The following is a 17,772-nucleotide window of genomic DNA, read 5'->3' as shown; positions in this document are numbered from 1 at the left end:
CCTCATCTTTTTTTTTATTTTTTTGTGGCTGCCAATTCCACAATCTTCAATTACAATCCTCAAGTCAAATATCTTTGCAGCAGGCTTTTGGTCTCATCATATGAGCAGTCACATATGCTTTGAGCCAAATATAATAATCTTGATTTCATTCAGCAAGTGGCTTGCAAACTATCAATACAAAAGTAATCAGGCGCTGGAGATATCATTTGTAATAGAACATGAAAAAAATTATGAAGCGTCTTTTTTTTCTCCGCGGAATGTCCGAGTTAACATGTTTGAACTGAAGCTGTTGTTCAGGCACAATGCATATAAACTGTATTCACAAACGCGCTCTCATCCCAACTGTATGCATGTGCTGTGAAAACACAGAGTTACAGTTGAGAGACGGGATGAGGCTCCCTTTGCGATACAGATTCGTTGGTCCCTTTTGAACTCGTTTTCCTCTCGCTTGGTCCCAAAACTTGATCGTTTTCAATTTATTTCTTCATGATAGAGGACAGCTCCAGAATCATGCTCTGAAAGAAAGAAAGACGTGTGGACAACACACGGTTAGTATTCAAATCGCAGACACAAACGCATTTCTCTAGCAGCAGCCGAAAAATCTTGTTTTCTTTCTGACCCCCAGCGGAGAAACTTTTTCACCTCGCTACGGTGATGTAGACGTGTACTCCTGGGTGTGTCAGGACCTTGTGACATCACTGGTGGGTGTGGTTATAGGTGCAACAGGGCACACTTCTGACCACACCAGAGGGTTGTTTCTAGAACGTACCCACCGAAGACGAAGGGTCATTTACAAAAAAGACGCCAACGTAAATATTTAAGGTCATGTGTGAAAGGGAACAATGTCCGGCACCTGAACTGACATCTAAGATATTTCCCATATTCCTTACATTTTCAAATCTTCAAGCTAATAAGGGTTAAAGGGGCCAAAAATTAAAACACAAAATCAAATTTTGGGGTTCGACATTGAACTCAAAAGTACAGCAGCTTTGGAGATTTCACATGATAGATTTTAGTATTTTTGTTTCATCTAAGCTCATCTCACTTCTTTGACGTAGGCGGGATTCCACGCAGGATAAATATCTGGACCTGTTGGGAGTCTACAGGTTACAAGAGAGCCCAAATCAAAGAAACAAAAATACAATAAAGTATATTTGCTTTTTATGTATCCCTTTACTGTGTTATAATTAAATGAAAAACATGTTATAGGGGCCTCCATCTTTAATGCAGTAATCAGTGGCGTCCAGCAGAGGGAAACGAAGACCTGCTACCACTAAATGCAAACCACCGTCCTTATGGATATATCTTTGTATCAGAAAACAGTCAACAGCCACGACAAATCAAATTTTGCCATGTTTTTAGGAATCAAATGTTCTATAAATCAGGCTAGGAATGAAACATGAATAAACCCCTTTGGAAAATATAGATAGGAATGAAACTGGACAGTTTGGTGTGTGAGTGCTACTGAAGGCTCAGGGTCTGAGAAAAAAACGCATTTTGAGAAAACGGCTTTTAAAGATATGTACTGTAAAAAATTCCACACACTTTAAATGATAAATATCACCATGAAAATTTCCCAGTTAATTACTTACATTAAGACAATTATGTATTGTATTACAATGCAATTGAGGCATTATATAATGCTGTCTTTTGGCAAATAGAGGAGAAATCTACGGGCACAAATAGACAAAGAGCTTTAAAATAAACAACTAAATGTGTATTTTTGATGTTTCCTTTCCACTAGTCTGAAAAAAGACATGTAATGGAAGAAGAATTAAAAAAACGGTCCAAAATCTCAAAACGTATCAGTGCATGAAAAAAGCATCAAATAAGCAATAGATGTATAGAGCTAAAAGAAAAAGAAAAAAAGAAAAAAAAAGTGCCAGGGGAGGGTTAGTAATGATAAGTCACTAATTCAAAAAATTCTAATAATAATTTTAAAGAAAGATGAGTTATGGTATGATAAATATTATACATATATTAACTGGCCCCTAGTCTACCATCATTAAGAAAATTGGCCCCCTTAAAAACAAGTTGAGTATCCTTGCTTTAGGGCCACCAGAAAAAACATGACTGGAAGACCATTTTTGCCTCTCACCATGGACATCCTCCTCCCGCTTGATGGAGGCGGCGGGGTCACCGCTGGACTCTCCCCCTGGGAGTGCTGGGCCTCGACGTCCGTTCCGCTCTGAGAGCCTCCGCTGTCGGATGTGGAGGTCAGCTTGCTCTCTGACAGCCCCCGGGACATGAAGCTGCACTTCCTGGTCGTCGGGTGGTAGTCGCTCTCCGGCGAGTCGCTCATGTCGCTGAGCTCCTTGCAAACGCTCACCCTGCTCTGCTTCCTCTGCGGGATCCTCAGGGCGGCCGGGATCTCCATGTGGCCGCCCATCAGCGTGGGCCGAGGCCCCGCATACTGCGGCCGGCCCGGGGCGTGAGGTCCGTTCGACTCGTCGCTGCTGCACGAGGGCTTCCGGTTGTCTGGCTGACCCTGGCCCTCCTTGTTCTGGGGGACCGCGAGGGCCAGATCCAAAGGCTCCCTGTGAGCATCTGACGCGGCGGGGCAGGTCATCTGCGTGAGCTGCATCAACCTCTGCGGCGAGGAGTTGGTGAGCACGCAGACCTGCTGCGCCATAGAGTTTTTCTTTGACCTGTACACGCTGTCGTCGTCTCCGTATTTGTATCCGTATCCGTACAAGCTCTGCTTGATCTTCTTCACCCCCAGGTGGAAGATCTCCAGGAGGTTGAGGAACAAAGAGACTCCGGCAATGACCAGCATGAAAACCATGAAGATGTTCTTCTCGGTCGGCCGCGACACAAAACAATCCACGCTGTTGGGGCAGGGCAGCCTCTCGCATTTGTACAGAGGAGACAGTCCAATGCCATACAGGGCACACTGGCCTATGATGAAACCCACCTCCACCACAGACCTGGTTAAGATATGGAACACGTACGTGCGCAGCAAGGAGCCCCTGAGGGGGGCTTTCCTCACTTTCTTCTGCTCGTCCAGCTTCCTGAGCTCCCGCTCGATCCTCTTGTGGTCCTCCTGGACGGGGTCGGTCCCCTCCAGCTCGGCTTTCAGGGAGGCTTTCTTCCTGTGCCTCTCCTTCTCGAGGGTCCTCAGACGGTACAACGCGTGCCCCATGTAGACCAGGGATGGGGAGGACACGAAGATGACCTGCAGCACCCAGTAGCGGATGAGGGAGATGGGGAAAGCCTGGTCGTAGCAGACGTTCTTGCAGCCGGGCTGCTCCGTGTTGCAGACAAACTCGCTCTGCTCGTCGTCCCACACGTCCTCGGCCGCCACGCCGAGCACAAGCATGCGGAAAATGAAGAGGATGGTGAGCCAGATCTTTCCCACAATGGTGGAGTGAATGTGGACCTCTTCTAAAATACTCCCTAATAAGTTCCAATCCCCCATCTTCTGTCACATAATTGTTCTTATCATCTGTCAATGGATAAAGAAACTGTTTTGTAGGCTTTTCATCAAACGGAAAGGCAAAACGAATTCAATAAACATGTTTTTACTTACATGTTTTCTAGGGTCCTCGTCTCAGCGTGGAGCCGCGGACTCATCTGTGGAGACATCACGGGCTCACTGGGAGAGACCCCACTGTGCAAAATGTAGCTGACACTATTTCAATCCCGTTACGATCTAGGACTCCAGTTTGAACCCATTGATCCGGCACATGGCCCCATTGATGCTCCGAGGGTAGTTTCACCCTGACACTTTTAACAGGACAGTACACTGAAAATAGCACCAACTGAGATGTCAATACACAGCCATGTCCAATGTGATCTACGCTCATGCTTTGTGAGGCACAACAGTGTGCTTTTCACACTTCAAAAGGTTTTGTCCACATTTTCAATCCGTGCAAAGTAATTCCATAAAGAACCGGTTTTCACAGTTTGGTATGGAAGAACTTGAACTTCATTTACCGCCGATGAAAAGGTCACTTTTGAGATTGGCTTGGATTTTACTTGTGTAATCAATAAAAGTGACAGCTTCACATGAGTTTTAGACAGTATATTTTAGTATGGAAGTAAAATCTGGTGCAATAAAATCCAGCAACCATCTCTGTTTGCTTCTGTACTCAAATTCATGTCACTGGCTGGTCTGCTAATGATATAACCCCCCCCAAGCACTGGCCTTGATTTTCCACACTTTGTGGCCCACTTCATGGATATTTGTGTCACAGCGCTACAGTATACGCTGCTCCCTCCACTGGTACCGACTGGTGGAGATATTTTTTACTCCACCAATTTAAAAACAAAGATTTCACACAAAGTGTTGTTAATTCAATTCCAATAAATAAAAAATAAAAAAACGGACAGCAGCATGAATAAATAAAACTTTATTTTCAGTAAAGAACAACACACAATATTCACAATATTGCATTCCATTCTGTTCACAAGCGATAGGGTGAATCAAACAAAAAGCCACTCGGGCCCACAGATAAAACGGTTAATTTGTATTAACAGATACATGTATTGTCCTGTACATGTATCGGACATGTAAACACTTTAACAACCTTCAAATACATCCAGTAAATAAGATCCAAAGCAGAATTCTGTCAGTCCCACAGCTCGAGCTCTACTAATGGATGACGCTTTGAGTGGTCTCCAGTAAGCGTGACCTACTTTTAGGAACAAAAGAATAAATGTCACTTGATTTTAGGAACATTTGAGCATACTTGAACCTGGAAGTATCGCAGTCCGAAGGAAGTTTTTCCCAACTGTACTGAGAAAAACACAACAGTAGGACTTGTTGAGACTACCGTTGTTGAGATGCATGGTATCTGCACGGTCGGCGTCTTTAAGATGCTGCTCCAGGTGAGGACAAAGTGACATCATATCCGGACCTGATACTTTTGTAGTGACAGCAGTGTAGATTCCTAAAAACCCCAAAGTGCATCAAAAACAGTAATACTGATGACCGTTCACATCAATCTATCTCGTCAGTTGTACTGAGTAACAGTCTGTATTGTTGAATCCTTTGTTTTTTTTGGGGAGCGTGACTAGATTTGGGACTTTTGTTTGAAAAACAAAGCTGGGCTAAATCGTCTGCTCGTGTTTGTACTGGTGGGACGATGCAGGGCTCTAGAAGGACAGGCGGAGCAGTGGCCTATGTGGGGATCGATCCTGTGACAACTCAGCCCCCGCCGCGTTCACTTCTTCCAGTGCCACGTCACATGAACAGCAGCCAACATGCCCGTGTTGGTGCGAACGCTGCAATACGAGGACTGTTGCTATAACACAGTCAAAAAGGGATCAAGGCTCCATCTTCTCCTGTTTCTTAAAAAGCTTCATGAGCTGGTTGAATCTATGAGCAATCTGGTGAAAGAAAGAAAAACAGTTATTGCATGCTCTTTCCTCACAGGCTGTGCGGTCTTATGCGTCGCATAACTACGACAAAATAAATAAAGAGATGAACTCACCTGCTCCGATGGCTTATTGAGTTTCTCTGACAAGCCAGAGAAAGTGTCACGCGAGGCACCTTTTGTCTTCAGCTCGATGAGAATGGCTCGGTCTTCGTCTCTGGGGGGGACAGAATACAGGTGATGAGCGTTAATCCTTTTCAGGGACACTGGTCCTCACAAAAGAACCACTGGTAGGAACAGAGTCGTTCTTAAGTGTGAGCGATTCAGCCGCGGTCACCGACATTCTCCTATTTTTAATTTTCTCTAAAGTACGAACGCAATACTGCTGGCAACATGTCTTTACATGGAAGCTCATTCACTTCGTGAAACGTGAAAGACACTCAAAAGAAGTTGGGAGAAGTATTCAGACTCTTCACTTAAGTGAAAGTAGCATTACCTCAAAGTAAAAGAGTTTGTAAAAAATACAAACAAAAAAAAAAGTACAAAAGTAAATGTACTTCTTATGCAAAATGTCCCCTTTTCAGAGTTTCCATTAAAAAGGTACAATTTATTTTATAAAAGGTATAAAATTAAAATGAAAATACAATTGCACTTAAAACACAGTACTTTTCAATATAATTTTCAAACACTTCATATTTGACAATTTATTTTCTGAAATATTGCGAGGATTGGTCAAAATGGCAAAGCCATTGCAAATGATGTGTCTGTTAAATGTATACTGAATATCTTATTCATAAAAAGGAATGAGGAACAACCAGCTACTGACCTGGTCCACGCAATCACCACCTCGCCCTTCTTCCTGACGACGTTCTTGGCAGAGAGACTGTTGGGGGACAGCGGTGCTGGCGAGGATTTGGATCCGCCGTCGCCTCTCTTGCAGTCGGACGCGACCTCCTCGGCGCTCTCCTCTTCCTCCTTCCTGAACCGCTTGGCTTTTGAGTTCTCTTTGCGCTTCCTCCGCTTTCTACCTTTGTTGCGATCTCCGCGGTCTTTCTCCGGTGTGCTGCTCATGTCCCGTGCGACAGTGCCGCCTCTCTCAGACACCGCCGCTTCGTCTCTCTCGGAGTCGGAGTCATGCGACGCCGACATCTGGACCTCTCGATTTGTTTCAAAGCTTTCAGCTGGTCGATGCGGACGGTTATCCGACGCAGTTTCCGAGCAGCCGACCTTTTCCCGACACTTCAACAAAAGAGCTTTTGAGGGACTTTGTTGAGTCGTCGCTTCTTCTCTGTGACTCGCGTTCTCATCGGCAGCAACCGTGGTGAAGAAATGATCGGTGGTTGGGACACTGCTGTGTAAATTGTTGTCCGAAGTAGTTTTGGGTGGATTTTTCAGCTTCTGTGAATTCCCAGAAAAACAAACTTCTGAGGTATTTTGTTGAGTTGATGAATCTTTTGTGAGTGTTGAGCCCTCATCTTGAGAGGTGGCAGCCTGACCGACCCCAGACGGACTGTTCTCTGACGGCGCAGCGTTTGACGGAGTGCCAGACGGCAATTTGTCCCACAAAACCTCTTTTGCTTGACCGTCTTTGGTTTCCGCGGCCTCTCCTCCGTGTCGCTCGCCTTCTTCCGTTAGTGTTCGACTTAAGCTGTCGTCAGCGGTGAGCGTGGTATCGGCACCAGTGGCCGCCTGACGGATCTTCACGATGAAGTGATCGTTGGACTTCTCCATCACCAGCGCCTGCATGGGCAGGTCGGGCTTGAACATGAAAGGTGTGGCGAGCACCTCGCAGCTACTGCTGCTGCTCCTGGAGCAGCAGCTGGAGTTGTCGGTGTCGAGGGCCAGGTGGATGTCTTGCTCTGACGCGTCCTCCCCGTCCAGCAGAGCGTCCTCGCTTATGTGAGCGCTGAGGACGCTGTCCGGGGTGGACATGAGGCGCATGCTCGACGGCTGCAGGAAGCTGAGGTGGCTGTCGGACTTGAGCGGCGAAGGAATGGTGAGCGACACCGCCAGGTCTTCGGCTAGTATGGAATACGTCCTCTGTGCGGCCGACGGCACTTCTAACATGCAGCTTTCGTCGAACAGAGCCGGATTCAGGTGGATCTGACCTCTGGACCGCGGGGATGCCAGCTTGCGGGGGGAGATGCTGGACCACGTCGCAATCAGTTTGGAGGGCGTGTCGAATTTGATCGGGGACAGCAGTTTGGACGGAGAGTCAAATCTGGTCGGCGTGGTGATGCTGATGAGCCTCTCGCCGTCCTTCCTCGGCGTGCCGAGGGCCCAGGCTGTGCTGTCACCACCGGTGCCGCCGCCGCCTTCTAGCAGGTCGGATCCTTGCAGGAGACACTTGAAGATTTCTCCCATTTGAGTGTCCCTCACCAGGTTGAACGTTAAACTGGAGGCTTGCTGCTCCGTGAGAAGCTCGAAGTCGGTTTTGTCGAGCAAAGAGCCAGTTTGAGAGACGACCAAAGACGATACGCTACTCTTTTTCTCTGGAGTTGAGGGAATATTTTTCGATGGGTGGAAGACGGCCATAGTTTGTATATTTGGGTTATTTGTGGGACGTGGGTCAGCGTTTCCGTTTTTTTCTGCATGCGTGATCCTGATATCCTTTCCTCTGCTTCCAAGGCCGGTTTTGTATGGCGCGACAGCACAAGGCCTGATCCGATGCATGCTGGTCGGAGCCGACTGTGCTTCCATTTGTTGACACTGCGGCTTTTTCACAGGAGGCCCTCTAGACACTTTCTCATTTCCGCTGGGCCGGTTGTCCTCAGCGTGAGCCCTTGCTGGTTTGCAAAGGCTCTTCAGCCTCATGTGAATGTCCTTAAACAAGTAGTCAACTTGGACGTCTACGAAGTCCCACAACCGTTGCTTCAAGTCGACCGCTTGCTGTTCAAAGATGCGCTTCACGATACCGTTATTTGATACTTTGCCGAACACGGACGCGATCAGTTTCTTCAGGCTAGATTTCAGCTCCTCTGCCTGACTGCATATTTGCCCGAAATGAGCGCCATCAACAAACTCTAAAAAAGACTCCTGGAAATTGTCCATCACACCGTAGAAGCTCTTCTTTGGAAAGGTTTTGTGGAGCTTCATGTACTTTTTCCGGATCTCGGCACGAACAGCCTTGAATGTCTCCATTACTTCCTCCATGGTGGAAAAAGAGGCTTTGCTCGCTGCCGGACAAACCGTTTTGAAGCGACTCTTCGGGCTTCGTGTTGATACACCGGCTGTTTCTTTCATTGTCACACACTTTGCTTCAGATTTCCTCTTCAACAGAGTCTTAGGACTTGGCTTGTTTCCGACTGGCTGTGCTAACTTCGCCTTCTTGGTTGCGGGAACAGGAGAACCCGCGGCCGCCTCGTCACTTTCGCTTAAAATTTCCCCTTCCTCCAGGTCGGTGTCGGAGAGACTTGAAGGCGGGTCGGACACCTTGTCCACCGGGTTTTGGGCGTCATGGTTTGCAGGAGAACCCGGATACTTGTTTTCTTTGTTTACGTCCAACTTCTTTGAGTTGGCATCAACAGGAGTACCGGAGAAATCTGCACAGGAGAAAGAAAGCAAAGAAGTTTATAGAGACATTCAGCATCTCATAATCAGGATCAATTAAAAACAGGCCAACTTTACCTTTCTGAAGGCTCTTGACATGATTTGGCTTGCCGTGAAGATGGAGAAGACTTCTCTTGGTTATCCGTATCGGGCTCCTCAGGGGGCTAATGGCATCGGGGATTCTCTTCAGATTGCTCAGTGTGCTCATCATGGAGTCCTCGTCGTGAAGCAGCGGCACAGAGCTGGAAGGCTCAACGTTATTTTCGCGACCCTTTCTAGGAGCGGAGCTCTTTTTCGGCGTGAAAGCGAGGCCGCCGTACTTCGGCGCCGTTTCCCCCGTCGTACTGCTCACTTTGGACACGCCGATGCAGCCGGCTGTGACGCCGCCGCTGTCGTTGCTGTCTTCGTTTGTCCTCGTCAGAACGTAAATGGCCTCGGGCAGACTCAGCCCTTCTTGTGGAAGGGAGTCGAGGCTTATTGTGCTGGATACAGTGTCTGCATCCTTAGGACCGTCTTGCACAGGACTGCCGTCTATCTTGTGAGTGGAGACAGAAGCAGGAGGGCGCGGTCCTTGCAGACAGTCCTGAGGTAGTAGAGTGGGAGAAACATGCTTACTTTTGCGGTTGGCCTTGTCAGGAACGTCTTCAGCTGCAGGAGTTTCCCTTAGGGGTGAATCTTCAGGGAGGCTTTTCTGTCCTGCACTTTTAAGAGTACTGCACTTCAGTTCGACACTTGGATCAAGCACGACGGGGTCTTTAACAGCGACAGATTGATCCGTAACATTTCCAGCATTTACTTTTTGTGAAGAATTGCTCTTGTCTTGCTCATAAATGCTTCCAGATGTGTCCCTGTCACCATCTGCAGCCTCCAGAGGTCCACAATCCTCTCCCTGGCTGTCTGAGGCCAGCTTGCCCTCATGCTTTCTTGAGATACTGGTTGCTTTTAGAGAGCTAGTCTCTGTTGACGTTGGTGTGAGATGTGATGTCATCCGTTTCGCTGCAGCATCTGGGAGTCGGCTGCGAGCTGAGGTAGTTTGGGCTGAATCGTCTTCAAGTTGCTCGTCAGCAGCAAGAGTGTCACTCTGTTTTTTGTCCTTCTCCTGGACAGCTTTCACATCCTCGCGTCTCTCGTGCGTCTTTTTGGAACTTTTTGGAGTGCGCAAGGATTCTTCTGCCGAATCTCCCAACCCCGCTTCTAATTCACTGCTGTTCACTTCATCGATCACACACATGTCCTCGATGTTGGGCTGTGAGCTCTCATCATCTGGTTTGTCTTCAACTAGCTTGTCCCCTGGTGCGAGGTCGCCCTGGCTGGCATCAAAGGGCAACGCTGGCTTCTTAGTCGGTGAAAGGGTGAGGTTCAATGTTTCCATGAAACACAACTTCCTGTTTGGACTGTTTTCCTCCACAGAGCTCTTCTCTGTGATATTTGGCTCTTCGGGTGATCTTTTTATGACCTTGTGTGTCTTTTCTTGTCTTTCCTTACTACTGACGTCCACTTTACCCTGGTCGCATTCTTTCAATCTCGCTTTCTCGCGTTCCCTGCTTCTCTTATGTTTTCTGCTGACTTTATCTTCATGTCGTCTGTCCTCCTTCCTTTCATACTCCTTTGGCAGTCTGTCCCCTCCCCTTTCTTTGGTGAACTCACCGCCGCGCTCAGCGTGTTGATTTGAAGAGGACTTTTTACGGTCCTTTGAGTCTGAACTTCTGACATGTCCGTCGCTGATCTTGATTTTCCGATGATCTCGGCTGTGGCCCTCTTTAGAGCTGTGAGCTGCACTATGTTCGGAGTCTGATGGGGACATTTTGGCTGCATCTCGCCTCCGTTCCCGACTTCTGCTCCCTTTCTTGTCATCAGAGGAAACTGCACTCTCTGGTGGAGGGCTTTTAGACCGGTCTGATCTGTTCCTGCTTTTACATGATCTGGAGTCATGTCGTCCCGCGTCTTTGTCTGCTTTGTGAAACCTGGTTTTGTCAGTGGCAGAACTGTCCTTGTTGGGATCTGAACCACTTCCGTGTCTCCTGTCTGCTGACTCGGATAGTTTTTGACATTTTTCCTCTCTGTGCTTGGACTTGTGCTTGTCAGATTCACTGTGTCGGGTTGATGAACTGCTGCTGGATTTCCTGCTGGATCCGCTGGGCGGTTCACTTTCTTTCCAGGGGCGTTGAGAGGGATCGCTTGGAGGATGACCCTCACAAGGTGGTAAAGCTCGTAGAGGTGGAAGAGGACAGGATGGAGGAGGTGGCGGTGGCAGCGGAGGACAGGAGGGTGGCGGAGGACATGAGGGTGGCGGAGGACATGAGGGTGGCGGATGAGAGGAAGGTGGCGGCTGAGAGGAAGGCAGCGGAGGAGGCGGCGGCCTTATCATGGTGCGCTGACTGGAAGATTTTTGATCCCGCAGATTATTAATATGAGATCGGGGGTGATGGTGACGTTTGTCTGACCTAAGGAAAACAAAGTTTTAAAATGGATTAATTACTTCACGTAAATACAATCAGTAGAGATAACATGGTTATTGGCCGACATCATCTAGCTCTATGCAGGGATTTTTTTAACTCTGATTGTTTCACCACAGTTTTAGCAACAAAATCAGGGAGACTGTCTTACGTCTCTAGTTGAGCGACACGTTTTAGAGACTGACTTGTGAGTCGACCAGATGATTTATATAAAAAATAATAATAATAATAATTAAAAAAAAACGTACTGTTGGTTCAACCTCTGAATCTCAGCATCTTTTCGTGTCACCTCCTGTCTTGCCGTTTGTAAAAGTGCAGAGATGTTCTTTTTGAGACGGCAGTTCTCAGTGTTCAATCCTGTATTCTGTTGAGAGAGAGCCAGAAACAAAAAAACATGTTAGTGCTGTTGAATCTTTAGTGGAGGTGGGTTTTGACAACCATTTTTACTGGAATACCCAGGTTCCCTCATCAGCCATCAACTAAAAAAGTTCAACAGCTCATAACTCCCTCTCTAATATCCATTTGATATGGCTGTGAATTTGTTTTTAAATAACTATTTATTCTCACAAAAAAATCATGATAGCATCATAATTTGACCGTTGCCCTGTCGGCAGCTAACCTACAGCAACTAAGAACGGCAGTGAGTTGGGGGAGACAAAGAGATCTGTGAGATCTCTGAGCAAAAGAATGTGGTATATGTCACATTAGATGATGCTGCTGTTGAGTTGAACATAACACCTCTTTAACAACTCCATAATGCCGGCATGCAATCTGAAATAACACACTGCGGCGGCATTATACCGATGTTGTTTCATCAGTGTGAAAAAGCAAATCCTGCGTACCGGCTGATCTTCTTTACAGCCTTTGTACGAGTCTTTGTGTGAAAGGGGCTGATGACTGAAGCGGTGAAGCTCCAGAAATGTGTTCATGAATCAGTCAAAGTTGTGTGTTTGCATAGGTATTGCTGTATTAAGGTGAATGGCAGGACATATTATAAATGCTAAATAAGAATTAAGGCAAATATGCTGTTTTAAGACCTGGTTGGATCTGTTTTGAAATGATAAAACTGTTTTGGAGGCTTGTGGCTGATCAAGATATCTGCCAACCAGGCAAAAATCTCTATATAGCTGAGGATTATGATTCTTCATGAAATACATTTTCAAATCAATGTCAGAAATGACGGTTGATAAACAACTACAGAAATGAAAATTAAAAAATATGTAATCATTTGCTTTTACATTTTTCAGACTTCTGCTTGAAACTTAATCACAATTAAGCACACATATTTTGAAACAGCTGCAGGATTAGGAAAATAAGACAAACCTGCATCTGCATCTGCTCCACTCTCCTGCGCAACTCATTGATTTGGTTTTGAGCTGCTTGGTATCTGGACTTCAACTGCACACAAAAAAAAAAAAAAAAGGATTGTGAGACAGTTGGCCAGCTGACAGCAGCACTCCCTGAGCATCAGAGCATTGTTATACTCCTTTAACATTTGTTGTGTATGACGCCAAATAATGAATAAAAGGTTAACGCCATACTTGACAATTAACACCAGACTGTTGGCCAGAGAGGAATCTATTGTCGCTGCTTTTCACTCCAGACCCAAGTCCTCACACATCACTTCTAAACCAAACAATGCTGCGACTTTGCAACACACGTTTTCATTTATAAAATCAGGTCAACAGAGAGAAAGGAAGCATAATCACCTCAGAGTATGACGTCTCTCTGCTCTGCTGTTCCTCTGTGACAATCTCTTCATAAAGATCCATCGAGTCTTTCAGCTGTGACGCCTTCGGGGGTGACTTCTCTGTGATACACCAAAATAAGACAAACAGGATAAATCGCAATTATAAAGCCTCAATTTTGGACTAAGGAATCTATGCTGGACTATTTGCCTAGCGTTAGAATATTATTTGTAGTAATAACATTGTGCCACAGCTGTGAAACGTTCAGAAAGGACTTTTACCTGCATTGCTGCTAAAAGGGATATCCATGCCATCATATATATCCACAGAATCCTCATTGGCATCAGGTACAAAGACTGTGAAATGTAACATACATGTATTATTAATGTATGTCATCAGTTATGTACAGCTACAATCAATCCTTTTTCCTCCATTATAAGACTTAACCCAAAATGATGTGTCCTGTCCACAATCACAACATTAATCCCCCAATGCTACATTTTTCATTCCCTGTTTGAAAAGGCACTATATAGAGCATTGATTTTATTAATACACAAATATTATTTATTTATTATTTATTTTGGGTACAACATATGTATCCACATTTACTACTCTACTCCCTATATTGAAAACATTTCATTATCTTATTCTGTGGGAAAAATGTACACAGTATATTTTGGGCAAGCATCTTCAATGATTTTACGATTTGAATTTCATAAATGCAATAATTTTATGACACTGAATTGGAGTGAAACCACTTCTGTGGCCACTGGTAGAGACATCTGCACCATGCCTATGTATTATATGCTAAAGTAGCCTTATTACAAGCCAAAATTCTGTATAATACGGAAAATATCACTAAATAAAACAAATGTAAATGTGTGTGTAAATGTTTTTTTACTTACGACCAGAGGTATCGTCGGTGTCGATGTCGTCCATTCTTCCCAGTATCTCTGTGGCTCAGATTCTTAAGGAGTTCCTGATGGCAATGCCAAAGGAAAACCAATAGTTATTACCAGTCTACGAATAAAGCATAGAATAGAAAGCAGAGACAAGACCACAATTATTGTAAACACAATTAATTCATTGATTATAGTGTTAATATACCAATCTTAAAAGGGGCAATCCACCGATTTTACATATAAGTACAACGTACTAGCTGTTCAACTTTCTTCCATGGCTCTGGAGAAGCTTTGAAAGTCCTGGATGATGTCATCTGAGTAATCTTAGCTGTTACTAAGCTACAATACATATTTAACACAGGGCTTGGGCTACAAACCAGAGTTTGGGAGTTTAAAAAAATATGCTATTGGTTCCATAATGTGAAACTAAAAATCTGTCTCTTGTTTGTCACTCAATGAAAGTAAAATACTAAATCAAAATACACTGGTTACAGATAATAAGGGTTGGGCAGTATGACAAGATATACTATATGGGATGTACATTTGTCCATTTTCCATAGTGTTTATACACTGGTAGTCATATCTTTATTACCTCTAAAAAATGAGTAGAACTACTTTACGGCAATTATATTTGGATACTACATCAACTATTACCTTGATTTTGTATTTGATTTGCCAAAAATGTAAAAGCCAGTTTGGTTGTTCTATCACTAAGCAACTTACTAATTGATTTACCCACAAAATGTACGACATGAGGTAAACATAGTTTTCTCTGTAGTGGGCAAACTAAGGCCTGTCACTGTGTTGTTAGCTAACGCTCGAGCTCTTTTGTTCACTTCTAACGCTACCCTAACAAAGACTACAGAAAAGGACAAAGCCTCTCAACAACAGAGCAAGGCAGAGAGAAAACCAGAGGAAGTATACTGCTGAGTTTAATCTTATGTGTGAATATCGCTTCACTTTTTTAACTAGCTGCCCCTGGCCTTAATGTGATGCTTGACACTGAGCTCAGGCTAAAGCTAACATTAACATCCCTATAGCTAACCTATGGTCCCGTTCTAAACTCTTTAACCACACACAACTTTAAGTTCTCCTGAATTTTACACCTGAATCGGGTGATACAAAAGACAGAATGGAGGGCGTTTTGTTACATTACTGTTTAACTTATCAATAAACAGGCTTGGGTCAGTTGGACCACTGTTTGCTTTATTCAATCCCCATCCTGCCAATGGGTTAGGAACTGAAGGTACAACCGGAGAAAGTACTCAGTGTGTAAGTTTGGGATGCTGATGTGAAACATATGTACCGGCCAGACACTAATAAAAATCATACTACGGTTAGATAGCTATGAATTGGTTGACTTACTTGTTTTGCGTATTGTTACGTGTCCTCCTGTTGTTTACAACTGTAATGTCGCGCCAAGACTTCATTGCACAGGAAGTAACGACATTTCCCGCGGTCTGTCACTGCCGTGGGTGTGTTCTCGCAACTCTTCGGTTACGGAAAATATTCCTAAAACAGGGAGTGAAACCCTGAAGGAGACCAGTTGTACGGCGTCTCGTGGTCTTCTCCGGGTGTTCACGGTCCCCCACAGCCAACTGACATAAACGAAAGCATTGAAAAAGCAGCAGATTTGGCAGCTCGCTCGAGCGAAAGTTGTTCCGCCCGTGGAGTTGCGCTGTGCTCGCGTCGCTATCCGGCGCGTCATTACAGCGCGACGCGGCAGGTGGAATCCAACCCCGACCCTGACCCGGAAGGATTTGCGCTTCGCTCACATGTGGACAGGATCTTAACGCCAGCGACGGGAACATGCATGTGTGTTGTGATACAAGCCCAGACAGACAAGAGCGTGATGAACCTCGCAGTTTGGTTTAATATCAGTAAATCGGGATACCTGTTCATTGAACGCGCGAGCTTGTTTTCGCTCTAGATTGCCAGCTCCAGAGGCGACCAATGATACGATGGAAAATTTAGAATTGAGCCTGTCATCACTGGGCACCATATCCAGACATGTTGCCAAAAGTCACAACGAACTGAGCCAATATCTGTCAAAGCAGGTAAGACATTTTCATTCCTGGCTTGTACGGAATAAAATAATGTATAGAGTGTTTTCTTTTCGCGCGGACTCAAAACGTGTCCTGCGTGCAGCATGCTGTCACCTTCCCATCACATGTCAGTAGTCACTCCTCTAATTACATAGTTGGAGTCCATTCTGCTGCCTTTTTAATCCCTAGGATGTAAATATTTTCCAAGAAATATTGATTTATGTGTGTAATTTTCTTTATGGTAGCCAATCAGTATTTCAATTGGGACCCATCTCATATGATCTCTCCTCAGATATGGAACCAGCAGGACAGGCAGTGCATTCTGGAGTGTGTGGCCCAGCTGCTGTTGGAGAAGGATTACACTTCGCTGATTGCTCGACACCTGCGACCGCTGGTGTTGGACCTGTTGGAGCGCAATGCAGAGCGGGTCAAAGCTGGTGGCAGGATCAACCATGACCTCCACGAACGCCTGTGCGTGGCCCTCAGCAAACTCCTCGGCATCAGTCCGGATGCGCAGGCGTAAGTGGGAAGCTAGGTCCTCTGGCACTCACACACACACACACAAACACACACACACACACACACTGATGCATGAAGCTTAGCTAGCATTTCGGCAGGTTGCATCCACTCTGACCAACTCTTATACTTCCTCTCCACAAGGTTTGCTGCGAGGTACTTCAACGATGCCCCCCCAGTGTTTCAGCGGCTCTTCTTCACCAGTGAAGAGTCATCAGCCGTTCAGTATGGCCCCAGGAGGATGAAGCTGCGTGACCTCATGGGGGCCACCCTACGTTTCCTCCAGAGTGACTGTGCCAAGTTTCGAATGCTCTGGGACTGGAGTCCCTGCGTATCCCAGCTGCTCACCAGCGATGTCATGGTTCGAGGGTATGTAGCCGCTTCCTCTTTAGACCCAGAGAGGCTTCATGGGCCGTGCAATTTAACAAATTGATTGTTACAAGCTGTTATAGACTCTAAATGGGACCACAATTTACGAAATGAACATCATGCTGAATTAAAGAAGACTTGGAACTAGAGATTGAGCACTTAAAGTCATGTTTACAATGTTTACTGAGGTAATGAATCAAGTGAGAATTAGGGTAATTTAGTCTTCAATACAATCAGACTTCTTTTAGCAACCAGAGGAGTCGCCCTCTAATGGCCATTAGAGAGAATGCAAGTATAAGGCATGTCATTTTTGCATTATTTCACTTGTTCGCCCAACAAATTAAACATTTGGTATTTTCTCATTGTCTCCAACAGATACACTGCCCATTGTTTAGCACTGGTCTCTCACATGACTGATAATCAGAAAACCATCTTTCTGAGAAAGGTGTTGTCGAGCGATGAGATCCTGCACATGAAAATTAAGTATGTACCTTTTTTTTCCTGGTTTTTATCTCTTGTCATATGTTGGGCAGAATATGGAAAAGTTTCAATCAGCTTGTGGAAGATCTGATTCCTGACTTAAGTAAAACTACTCATCAAAAATTGAAAACTACTTAATTACAAGTAAAAGTACTGAACTCAAAATATTACTTGAATAGTAGAACAGAAGTATTGTAATTTTTTTATCCTTGATTAGAGCTTTGGAAGAAACTCAGCAGCTGGAGGTAGAAAAAGCCCTGGTGTTAGCCAATCAGGGCTCTGTGATGTGGCGCCAGGAGAAGGCTAATAAGTTCACCAGGGGCCAGGTGGTGTCAGAGGACCTGTCCCAGAATGTTGTGGCAGTCTGTGGTGTTGTGCTACCCAGGATAGTTCCTAGACAGACTGAACAAGTATGCACCCTTTTGATTAGTCACATAAAATAGTCTGCT

The 17,772-nt window shown here is 45.3% G+C and overlaps 3 protein-coding genes across 3 annotated transcripts in view; 1 reads left to right on the top strand and 2 right to left on the bottom strand.

The window, feature by feature from the left end:
* Window positions 1–476: 476 nt before the first annotated feature.
* gja10b (gap junction protein alpha 10 b) lies at window positions 477–3,418 on the bottom strand. The gene is made up of 2 exons (XM_068708233.1): window positions 2,099–3,418; window positions 477–515 (listed from the first exon to the last, which is right to left on the bottom strand). The coding sequence occupies exons 1-2, from the start codon at window positions 3,416–3,418 to the stop codon at window positions 477–479; spliced, it is 1,359 nt and encodes a 452-aa protein (XP_068564334.1).
* A 919-nt stretch (window positions 3,419–4,337) lies between these two features.
* On the bottom strand, window positions 4,338–15,585 carry casp8ap2 (caspase 8 associated protein 2). Its single transcript, XM_068708542.1, has 10 exons — window positions 15,279–15,585; window positions 13,917–13,990; window positions 13,293–13,367; window positions 13,033–13,133; window positions 12,647–12,721; window positions 11,572–11,687; window positions 8,946–11,311; window positions 6,145–8,860; window positions 5,436–5,535; window positions 4,338–5,331 (listed from the first exon to the last, which is right to left on the bottom strand). The coding sequence occupies exons 2-10, from the start codon at window positions 13,948–13,950 to the stop codon at window positions 5,269–5,271; spliced, it is 5,646 nt and encodes a 1,881-aa protein (XP_068564643.1). The 5' UTR covers window positions 13,951–13,990; window positions 15,279–15,585; the 3' UTR covers window positions 4,338–5,268.
* A 133-nt stretch (window positions 15,586–15,718) lies between these two features.
* mdn1 (midasin AAA ATPase 1) overlaps window positions 15,719–17,772 on the top strand; it is a 57,590-nt gene continuing 55,536 nt past the window's right edge. The window contains exons 1-5 of the mRNA XM_068708541.1: window positions 15,719–15,970; window positions 16,251–16,477; window positions 16,619–16,843; window positions 17,219–17,326; window positions 17,541–17,733. Coding sequence (XP_068564642.1) covers window positions 15,875–15,970; window positions 16,251–16,477; window positions 16,619–16,843; window positions 17,219–17,326; window positions 17,541–17,733 — 849 coding nt within the window. The 5' untranslated portion in view covers window positions 15,719–15,874. The remainder of the gene's footprint in view (window positions 15,971–16,250; window positions 16,478–16,618; window positions 16,844–17,218; window positions 17,327–17,540; window positions 17,734–17,772) is intronic.

This window comes from Cebidichthys violaceus, unplaced genomic scaffold (genome assembly GCF_023349555.1).
Source record: "Cebidichthys violaceus isolate CVI_PGR_0920_01 unplaced genomic scaffold, fCebVio1.0.p SCAF_14, whole genome shotgun sequence".
Classification (NCBI taxonomy): Eukaryota; Metazoa; Chordata; class Actinopteri; order Perciformes; family Stichaeidae; genus Cebidichthys; species Cebidichthys violaceus.
Note: the sequence above shows the minus strand (reverse complement) of the source record. Positions and strands in the feature narration are given on the sequence as shown.